The sequence below is a fragment of the Schistocerca nitens genome, chromosome 1 (genome assembly GCF_023898315.1).
Source record: "Schistocerca nitens isolate TAMUIC-IGC-003100 chromosome 1, iqSchNite1.1, whole genome shotgun sequence".
In the NCBI taxonomy this organism is placed as follows: Eukaryota; Metazoa; Arthropoda; class Insecta; order Orthoptera; family Acrididae; genus Schistocerca; species Schistocerca nitens.
In genome coordinates this window covers 930357815-930369732 of record NC_064614.1, presented here as the reverse complement: position 1 = coordinate 930369732, position 11918 = coordinate 930357815, and the positions used below count along the sequence as shown (strand labels likewise).

The window sequence follows — 11918 nt, the reverse complement described above, 5'->3', positions numbered from 1 at the left end:
TCAGATATGGCATGAGTGGATAGTTCATGACATATTGCTGCAATGTGTCCTTTCTTCCAACAATGTTGGCAGGAAAACCAACACTTGGGGCAGTCAGGCTATCATGGTGAACAATACAAGCTGGCCATGAAGGAAGGGGCTTGCAGGAAACAGTTTGCCATTGACATGTTTGTGCAGTGTATGGCTTACAGGCATGCTGCGCCACCATGATTTCCTCTCCCGAGGATGTGTCTGTACCCGAGTGTGTGCCATTGTCCAAGTTGACAGTGGTCTTGTCCACCCAGGAATCCAACTGGTGGCCTGCTGCACAAGAAACTTCAAATGATTGAGCAATGAAAAGGACCTCTTCCAAGGTGGGGGTCTTCAAATTGCGGTGCCAATTGGCAGACCTCTTTATCTAGGGCTGAGCTAATGATTGCATCCTTGACCGTGGTATCAGCGTGCTCCTTGTACTGAGAGGTAACAAAGTGGCACTCTTGACTGAGACCCTGCAACGTCACAGTTCAATCACAATATGATAGGTGAGATTGCTCCCTGCACTGATAAAACTGCACCCTCTTTTATGAGTTTGCTGGTGATGATAAGACAAGACATCAGTAAAGTGTCACATTTTGTCAAATGAGAAGGAAGTGGGTTCTGAAGTGCGGCAACTTTCACAATGAGTGATACATGTGGGGTGTAATCCACAACAGGAAAAGAGCCTTAATGGCATCAGTGTCCATTACCTCGAAGGCTGCGAAGCACTGCCAAAAGTGCTTCTCATGTGCCTCACAGTCCTCTGCAGACTCATCGCAGGTGGGGGTGAGAGGCAAATGGGCTGGCAGTTGCTGTGGCTCTGCCAGCAATGCGGTCAACATCCTGTCCAACATGGCCAAGTGTTCCTGCTATCATAAAACCAAATGCCAATGGCTTTCCAGCTGCTGCTGCAGTAAATATTGAAGCACCACCTCCAAGGACACACTGGTAGCCATCATCAAACTGGTGACAGACACACATGAAAGTCTCACTGCCCTTGTCACCACTTGTATAATAATTTCACACACAAATATGAATGTGCGCAACGTTATACGCAATTTAGTGTGTGCATAGTTCTGATATTCCTTACAAATCCAGAGTACAAGCAAGGCCAAGTCCAATATACAAATCACAGTTGGTCCTGAGAGCAGAGTCCAAGTTACTATGAGGAAGAAAAATATCGAACTCAGTGAGAGTGCTCTCCTCTCCCGGGTTATATGAAATTAGTTTGTCACTCAGCATGTCGGTGGTATGCACAGGCCCTTATGAGGTGTTGTCTTCTGATATTTGATCGTGCTGCTGCCTGGTGGCTGACCCCACACAGCCTGGTGCCTACGCGAGTGTGTTAAATAGCGATGGCTTGCATCAACACCTTGTGAAATGTTGTGGTAGCCACGGAGATGGTGCCAGTACAAGACAAATAGTAAGACGTGGTTTACCACGCTTTTGGGTGTTGAAAAGTCATGTATGGGGATTAAGAATATGTGGAGACCCAAACCTTATTCAGTTTTATTAGCATACAAGCATTTGTTAATGTGACTCTCTGTTTCCCGTTATGGAAGTAAGGGTATGTAGGTGCTACAGATTCACTGCTCACACATGACTGGCATGGCCTGGAAATGATGAAATAACTCCAGAGCATCTTACTGGTACATTTACCCTGCATCATTGCTGCTCGCTGCACTGTTGTCCACACTGTGCTAGTTTCGAGCCACAGTCATTATTGGGCGGAGACTTGAATGTGATTGGCTGCTTCAAGATCACTCTAGCTGTACTGTTGTTTACAGAATTTTTCCTCATTTACACAGTTTCTTGGACATTATATACATTTACACCTATGTAAACTGGTTGCATTTTCCCAGTTGAATAGTTATGTGGAAATGGAAATAGATTAATAATTGCTTGAATAATTGGAAAAATTGATTGGAAAGAATAGTTGAAAAAATTTTGAAGGGAATTTATGAATCTGTGCACCATCTTGGGTGAACTTTAACTGAGACCAATATCAACAGACCTTTAATATCATTACGTTACCTTATAACCGTATGAATAAATATTCCTTTTCTAATAACTTTTATACACTTTTCATGAATGGTTAAAATACACATTGTTAACAATGCTGGTAGGACAGAGCCAAGCATACGTCCATATGCTACCGCTTCCCGAAACAAGAGGGTGAAGATACATGCATTAATAAATTGAAGAGTGTATTTTGTTCTTTGTTTCATACAGATATTTAATAATGTATAAAACATTATCCTTGCAACAAAACAACTCGTTAATTTACCTTGGTGGTGTCTATAACTTATTCAGTTCACATACAGCTTATATATAAGGAAAGACCAAAAAAATAGTATGATTCAATACACAGTACCCTGCCAGTGAAACCATCATATGTAGATGGTAGTGTTCATTGTGAGCTCAGGGGATAATTTTAAGAATGGAAACTACAAGAGGCATTATCAAACAAGCATTTATTTCATCCAGAATTAGGTGTAAAACTGTCTGGGACCAGAGGCCTACATATTATCATGACAGTTTCATACTGGATAATATCAGACATAACAGTTTCTGTAAATCGATTTTTTTGCATCACCTAACTTATATTTATATTGGAAATAAGAGGATGAAAATCTGCAAAGGTATTTCATTAACAATGATGGGCCAAATCCTCATTTGTACAACTATTTCTGGTTCAGAAATATTTACAATAAACTGAAAAATTTGTTGCAATGTTAGTAAATGTCAGAAAATGTGCTCTGGATAACTGTTGTCTATTTTTAGAACTGGCAAAAGTATCTACATTCAAAGGGCGCATGAAAACACCCTTCCTTCCCAAAAATCACTTTTTTTTGTACCAAATGAACCACTGTCACTGATGTCAGATGATACAGAGAACATGCTTTTCACTTCACACCATTACAAGTAATGTATTAAGCTAGTACTGTGTAAATGCTCCTGGCAAGCAGCAAGATTCATGGAAATTGTGATGAGCCAGCAGCAAGGCCATATTGTAAATGTGCCCTGAGACTTGACACACACAAAATGGGTGCCATTAATTACTTCATATTTCAATATCCGATGCAGAATTTTATTGTTCACACAGTCAATGGCACTGGCAATAGTTATTTTTGCCTTAGCTTCAACTACAAGTGCTGTATTTATTAAGTCAACAATCTTCCAAGTTTTTGTTGCAGTCTACCCTCGTCCTTGCAAGTAATCCTCTGGGCCAATATTGCTGTGCTAACTACTTGCTCTGGAAATTTTACTGTTACCACACACCTTGCTTGCTGGAGTATGGCTTTTTCAAGTAATTGTTCCTGATGCATTTGTTCATTATGCAGTTGCTGCTGGTAATTTGATATCTGCTGTTGCAGTTATTAGCTCTTTATCTGCCACAGTTTCTTACTGTTGAATTTATGTTTTGGTCCCTTTCGTCCTCATTATGTCAACTCCATGAAGGATTCTGACCTTCTGTTCTTTGCCTATCATGTTCAGGCATCCTATAAGGCATATAAAAGATGCTCTGTTTTATTACTTTTATTTTGAGCTCTGTTTCAAGTGTTTGATTTGCACATAATAAGTTTGTAAGCTATATATTTGTGCTATTTTCTACAAATACACCTTAATATTTTGTAAAGTTAATGAGTTAAGTTTTGGTAAATAATGTGTATGATTATTTCCTGAATGAATTTTCTGTTGCGTGAAATATTCAGTCAATGAGTATGTACTTTCATCCTTTTTCAATATTTTGACTGTATTACTGTTGTGATACATCTCTTGTTACTTTGCCAAAAATAGAATGTTCCAGTTTCACTGTGTAATAGACAATGAATGCTATTTGGCTTATTGACTGGTCTACAAATGTTTTTTTTGTCTAAAATATCAAATAAGTATGTACTATTTATGAGATCTGGTTTTTTTGTAGTGTTTGTATAATCACGTTGTGCAAAGATAACAAAAGCTCTCTGTTTAAAAGTTTGAAAAACAATTCATTGTTTTGAAAAATGCTTCATTTTAACATGTGTGATAAAGAACTGAAAATAAAATATATAAAATAACTGTTTATTGTGAATATTTCAAACTGGAGCAAAAAGGTAAACTAGTTGTCTTTAAAGTAAGATTATATATCCTTTTTTCACAAGTGCATATGATAAGTATTTATGACTGGTAAATACACTGTTGATTACTCTGGTTAATCAAAGTATTAATGATTTCCTAGCTAAATGTCATTGACCCTGACAATGATGAACTATGTTGGGTGGTGCCAACCTTTGACAGCTTGAGCATCCCATGAAAAATTGGTATGATCATGGCATATAATGAATCATAGTTTAGAAATTGTTATGTCCTTTAAAAGACGTCTCAAAATTTTTCCACTTGCAGTTTTTGGGATAGCGTTAACAAATCTTACACCACCACGTAAACGTTTCTGAGGTGAAACCAAACCTGTAATAATGAAATTATTCAGTTAATGTACTGCATCTCTGTAATTAACATACTATAAAAAACAATTTCATGAAATTAGTGTAATTTTGATGTGAAAACACATTATTACTTTTTGTGAGCACACTGATGCTTCATCATCATTATTCTTACCATAAACAGTATCACCAGACCGGTCTTCTCAACTATATGATTGGTGTCAGTACTACTACTATTGCTTTCTTGAGACAGTAAAATTATTGTATCAGTTTGTTATCACACCTTAAATAATAAACTTTACTTTCCGCATGCATGGCAAGCTGGTACTTGCATGAAACCAAACAGTGCACTGGACTGGTTTCATCCCTGTTATGGAAATGATCTTATTTAACTCAAGTTGAAATCTTATTAAGCTGCTAACCATAATCAGATGAAAGCCTCAAGCTCTCAAATTTAAATTGTTGCAATAGTTGCTCAGAGATCCTGTTAGAGAACATTTTCCTTCACAAGCAACATACCATTTGGCACCCCCTTCACCCCTGCTGGTATATTTTCACTCACATCAGTTGTGAGGCTACAGAATTTTTACATAGTTAAATTTGGGATATCTCCTTTTAAAGTAAGGGGTTGAATTTTTCTGTACTGTTGTCATCTTACATAAATGAATAATAGCACAATTTATTTGTGATGGGGTGAAGGGGAATGTTTCGGACAAAGAACAGTTGCATATTTTTGAATATGATACTACATGGTTTGTACAAATATTTATTTGTGCTGCCTTCTGCTTGAGGTACTCCTACGGTAGCGTGCAGCATTTGAAGTTCGCCAGAACTGCCTTTACATCGCAGCAAGTATGGGACAGAGCTTCCAACTCTGCTTGGACATTGTAAAGACTACCTTGGAATAACAGATGTTAAAGACTATCAATGAAAACTATATGCAAGAATTTATATGTAAAAACTTGTACCAAAAAGCTACAAGTTTGTTTCAGTATTGGAATTTGCATGTCCACACAGACTGCATGATATACAGATTCATGCTATAAATGTAAATTGTTATTTAATCCTGTGGATGATCATTTCCATCAAGGAAGAGTGTAATAATAAGGGATAAATTACAATGGAAAATGATTCAATTATAATTTTTCATGATTTTGCCACCAAGAACTTCTTGCTTTCAGATTCCTGTTTCACACCAGGGTCACCCTGTCAAAGAATTATGGTGACAAAATCATGAAAATATTATTTCATTTATGTATATTATTATTATTTATATTTTACATATATATATGGACAGTGAATCATCTGGCAAGTATTTCATGTGTGCAATGTAAACTCTTTGATTCTCTACACTGCATCTGAGCTAAAAATGAAGTATAGATGTACACTTTCTTAGCAGTCTTACAATCACAGTTACTCACTGTATTTAGAGTGTATGTTGTGTGTTTAAATAAACTGCATTTACACACAACATTTAATGACCCACCTTTCTGAATCATGCACCGGAATGATAAAATCACATACCATGCCAGAAGAATTGAGTCGTGTGCTGGAATGTAAGTTTTCATATCAACTGCATCGTGCACAATCACTCATGAGCAACTGCATTTCATAATCAATGCATACCATAACAAGCACTGACTTACCAACAAGAATGTGATCCTATGTCCAATTACACCCATCTCCATGGGCCAGGTTGCTAATGCACACTTGTGTGATGGCACTCAATCTGGGGGTAGGCCAGTTTGAATTCTGGTGGCGGAAAAAAGTTTTCACTGCCAGTATTTGGCCAGCAAAGGGGAGAGAGGTGGTGGTGTGAAGTTCCTGATCACCAAACTTTGCGCCAATGTCCCGGTTTAAATATCAAACCTCTCCACCATGTCTCATGAAGTGAGGGCATGTGATGGTGCATGTTGATGTTGATTCATCCATTGGATGGAGCCATTAAGGTTAGTGGACCCCTTGGTGCTTTTTCTTGACGAGTGTCTCATGAAGTGAGGGCATGTGTCGCTGTTGACGGTGATCTGCACGTTGGATGAGGACGTTAAGCTTGGGAGCCCCTTTGGTGCTATTCGCAAGGAGTAGGCTATATGCTGGCTAGGCTATATGCTGGCATCGTATTTCACCATCTCCCTTCTCTTATCATCATCATCATCATCATCATTGTAACCATCATACAACACAATAATTATGCTACACACACATTCTCGTTTGCTGTACTTCTGTTTGCGATCTCAACATATATGGTTGCTTACAAGAGCTGATGTGGATACCAGTTGTTTTCACATGGAACTTTCTTGTTGATGTCTTTCAGGAAAATTCAGCCACTATGTATTTAGAAGGCCTGATGGTGACACAGTGTATCATCTGGCAAGTATTTCATGTGTGCAATGTAAACTCTTTGATTCTCTACACTGCATCTGAGCTAAAAACGAAGTATAGATGTACACTTTCTTAGCAGTCTTACAATCACAGTTACGAACTGTATTTAGAGTGTTGTATGTTGTTGCCAATAAATTGATAATGAAATTACAGCTGATGGTAATGTTGAAAACTGTAAATACAGTTACATCATGGCTGCACTTTTTGAACAGATGGCTGCAGAAGTACAAGATATCCTAGCTTCTTCACCAAGCACTGAAAAATACAGCTCCACCAAGCACACATTTGATGCAGTCAGAAGCTAAGTGATTTGAAAACCTGCTCTGCAATGAAGAACTCAGTGGCCACATGCCATCTCAGCTACTTCATCATCTTTGCACACTGGCAGTTAATGCAATTAATGATGATATTCTGTGGAATATGTGGCTGTCACGCTTACCTGTGGATGCACATTAAATACTTACAGTTTATGCTGGTGACCTCAATGCTCTTTGGAAGCACTGCAAGCCCAAGTAGCTGAACTGTTAAGCAATTCATGGCCCTACAGATATGGCACTCCACATGTAGCCCGGGTAAATTAGGAAAAATGGGGGAAAACTTTATAAAGTTTTGAAACTTTGGGAAAACACTGTTAGATTATGAGCCCTCTCCTTCCATTCCTTACTGATGCATTTCAGAGTATCCAAGTACTTCATCACTATTGATGTCTCTCCTTCCGAAACAGATTTTCCACAAATAAAACAGGTAGTAGAGTCCAGCATTATTGTTTCCTCAGTCCAGACAAAAGAAGTGAGACTAAGAAGAAGCACTTCATAACATCACAAACTGATGAATACTGCCACAAAAACAGAACACTCTGGCACTACTTTGACAGTTCGTTATATTAACTCAACTGAACTGGACACTAGGTAGGAAGAAATGACAGTGACAATAGTGGTAGGTGAGCATTGATTGAATGGGAAGGGGAACTTGAGTTTTCTTTGTTGGCATGTACTCCTGATTTCAACAATACTGATTGCAAAAGAAATATCATCAAGTACAATATACAGGCTTCAAAATATTTCCATACACTTTTCATTTAAATACTCGAGCCAAGCAAAAATAACTGCAAACTATTATGTTAAAAAAATTCTATTCGAATTCTTATACTTCAAATACCATTCATATAAATGGAAAGATCTTTTTCATGTACAGTTTTGTGAGGAATATATTTATTGATAAGAGCTCTGTTCGAAAAATGAGCCTTTTTGGGTATAAATTAAAATGTGGTACAAATTGACTTTTGGATGGGTTAAATGGGAACGCCCCCCCCCCCCCCCCCTCCTTACGAAGGGGAACCATTCTGTTTCTTATTACTATGCCCCATATGAGTATTTTCCCGAAGATTCAAAACTTTATAAATTTTTCCTCCATTTGCTGATTTTCTTACTAATTTGCCTGGGGTTGTGTGGCACAACAGTGACACTCTTCCAGCAGAAATTAGCTCACTAGGAAAATTTGCTCACCAGGGAGAGTAACTGCTGGTATCACAAAAGATTTGGACCTGAATCTCGGCACTGTTGACTAAGCTGTGCCAAGGGACATGCCACCAGAAATTAGTAGTGACTGTGACTAATTTCAAATCAGACAACTGTTGACAGTTTATAACAGAGCACTCTGCTAAGCTACAATTTCTCAATGACACAGATGCTGACCTCTCAGTTTACCCTTTTTCTCGGTTTTCATGGTAGAATACTGGACGATATGCTCAAAGCCGCTGTCTGCACTCCTTTCAGATTTTACAAATTTGTGTGAATGCCATTTTGACTGTTCAATGCTGTGCAAAATTTTTGAGTGTGTTATGTTACATCTACACTGATGACCTGCTTGTAATGATGTGTAGCAAGGCAGATCATCTAGCACATCTACAGCAACTACTCACTAGGCTACAAGAACATGGTTTAGTGATTAACTCACAGAAATGTGTCTCCAGGGCAATGCTAGTAAAATTCTTAGGGCACTTTATCAATTCACAAGGATTTCCATGACTTCAAAACAGAGTGGAAACTATTTCTCAGTTACCCCAGGCTACAGTGTGCAGTCATGCACTGTTGGCAGCACCTCTCAATGAAATGCTAAAAGGTTCACCAAAACCTGGAGACAATCTATGGTGGATTGATAAAAAGAAAGCATCCTTAGAAAAAGTAAAAGCTGCCACTGCAGAGGTTGAATTGTTGGCTAATTCTCTTCCTGATGCACCTCTCTCAGTTATGGTAGATACATCATCAACTGCAATTGGAACAGTGTTACTATATGAATAGCAAGCTGTAGTTTTCTTCAGCAAGAAATCATCACCATTGCAAGCAAATTGGACAATATATGGCCATGAGCTCTATGTGGTGTATGCCTCAATCAAAAGTTTATGCATACTCTTGAAGGTATCTACATCTACATCTACATCCATACTCCACAAGCCACCTGACCGTGTGTGGCGGAGGGTACCCAGAGTACCTCTATCGGTTCTCCCTTCTATTCCAGTCCCGTATTGTTCGTGGAAAGAAGGATAGTCGGTATGCTTCTATGTGGGCTCTAATCTCTCTGATTTTATCCTCATGGTCTCTTTGCGAGATATACGTGGGAGGGAGCAATATACTGCTTGACTCTTCGGTGAAGGTATGTTCCCGAAACTTTAACAAAAGCCCGTACTGAGCTACTGAGCGTCTCTCCTGCAGAGTCTTCCACTGGAGTTTATCTATCATCTCCGTAACCCTTTCGCGATTACCAAATGATCCTGTAACAAAGTGCACTGCTCTCCGTTGGATCTTCTCTATCTCTTCTATCAAACCTATCTGGTACGGATCCCACACTGCTGAGCAGTATTCAAGCAGTGGGCGAACAAGCGTACTGTAACCTACTTCCTTTGTTTTCGGATTGCATTTCCTTAGGATTCTTCCAATGAATCTCAGTCTGGCATCTGCTTTACCGACGATCAACTTTATATGATCATTCCATTTTAAATCACTCCTAATGCGTACTCCCAGATAATTCATGGAATTAACTGCTTCCAGTTGCTGACCTGCTATTTTGTTGCTAAATGATAAGGGATCTTTCTTTCTATGTATTCACAGCACATTACACTTGTCTACATTGAGATTCAATTGCCATTCCCTGCACCATGCGTCAATTCGCTGCAGATCCTCCAGCATTTCAGTACAATTTTCCATTGTTACAACCTCTCGATACACCACAGCATCATCTGCAAACAGCCTCAGTGAACTTCCAATGTCATCCATAAGGTCATTTATGTATATTGTGAATAGCAACGGTCCTATGACACTCCCCTGCAGCACACCTGAAATCACTCTTACTTCGGAAGACTTCTCTCCATTGAGAATGACATGCTGCGTTCTGTTATCTAGGAACTTTTCAATCCAATCACACAATTGGTCTGATAGTCCATATGCTCTTACTTTGTTCATTAAATGACTGTGGGGAACTGTATCGAACGCCTTGCGGAAGTCAAGAAACACGGCATCTACCTGTGAACCCGTGTCTATGGCCCTCTGAGTCTCGTGGACGAATAGCGCGAGCTGGGTTTCACACGACCGTCTTTTTCGAAACCCATGCTGATTCCTACAGAGTAGATTTCTAGTCTCCAGAAAAGTCATTATACTCGAACATAATACATGTTCCAAAATTCTACAACTGATCGACGTTAGAGATATAGGTCTATAGTTCTGCACATCTGTTCGACGTCCCTTCTTGAAAACGGGGATGACCTGTGCCCTTTTCCAATCCTTTGGAATGCTACACTCTTCTAGAGACCTACGGTACAGCGCTGCAAGAAGGGGGGCAAGTTCCTTCACGTACTCTGTGTAAAATCGAACTGATATCCCATCAGGTCCAGCGGCCTTTCCTATTTTACATGTCTCAAAGACCATAAGACACTTGGGTTTACTTTCCGTCAAAAGCCAGACAAAGCATCACCGCACCAGTTATGTTATCTGGACTTCATTGAGCAAATTACTATGGTCATTCAGCATGTTTGGTGATAAGCAAAATGGATCAACAAATGCACTATCTCACTTTAATGCTGCCACAAAGGAACTAAAGGAACTTGACTGCATAGTGCTTACCAACACCCAATAAAGAAACAGTGAACTAAAGGTATGCCTTGAACCACCATCAGGCTCATAGCTCCAATGCAACCAAATACTGAGCTCGAACATATCACTATTCTGTGAATTATCAATACCACAAGTGCTCAAACATATCACTATTCTGTGAATTATCAATATCACAAGTGTGACCGTTCATTGCAGCAGATTTTTGCAACAAAGCAATTTCACCTCTTCACAGACTCTCTCAACCAGGAGTAAGGGCTAGTCAATGACTGGTGAAGAAGGCATTTATTTGGCCAAACATCAAACAGGATTGTGAGGCATTTGTTTGCCAGTGCAGTGCTTGTCACTGCAACAAAGTCACTCAGCATGTAACACCCCCTCCCTCTGAGTCAAAGCTCTGAACATTTCCACATTGACATCACTGGACCTTTGCTACTGTCAGAAGGGTAACAATATTGCCTGACAGCAATTGACCTTTTTTATTGTTGGCCTGAAGCCTACCCTACAAAAGACACAACGAAAGCAGCCATAGCCAAAAACTTCTTGTGTGACTTGATCCTGCGCTTTGGCATTCCTCTCCATGTTACTACCGATCAGGACAAGAGTTCAAGTGATATCTCTTTAAAGCACTCTCAGAACTGATCGTTACAAGCTGTATTCGAACCTGCACTTACCAAGCCACTGCTAACAGTCTTGTGGAAGGCTTCATCAGCAATTAATGACCTTTCTCAGAAGCCAAGGCTCAGAGCATTGGACTGACAGTCTACCTATCATTCTACAATGCCTCCACAGAGCTGTCAAAGAAGCTCTCACACTAGAATGGCTGAGTTAGTGAATGGTGAGGTACTTTGATTGCTGAGAGAGTTATTTACCAACATATCAAACAGTATTACTGAAGCATAGGATTTTGTGCAACAACGCTCACAGATCCACATGCTCCATCTTGCAATTTCCAAAGAACATTCTACTCAGTGACTGTGGCTTAAATCATGCA

At 39.4% G+C, this 11918-nt stretch overlaps 1 protein-coding gene across 2 annotated transcripts in view; it reads right to left on the bottom strand.

Annotated features, from left to right (window-relative positions):
* Positions 1-4010: 4010 nt before the first annotated feature.
* Positions 4011-11918, bottom strand: part of LOC126193408 (luciferin 4-monooxygenase) — a 226275-nt gene continuing 218367 nt past the window's right edge. For both annotated transcript variants that reach the window (XM_049932684.1, XM_049932685.1), the window contains exon 9: positions 4011-4464. In XM_049932684.1, coding sequence (XP_049788641.1) covers positions 4343-4464 — 122 coding nt within the window. In that variant the 3' untranslated portion in view covers positions 4011-4342. The remainder of the gene's footprint in view (positions 4465-11918) is intronic.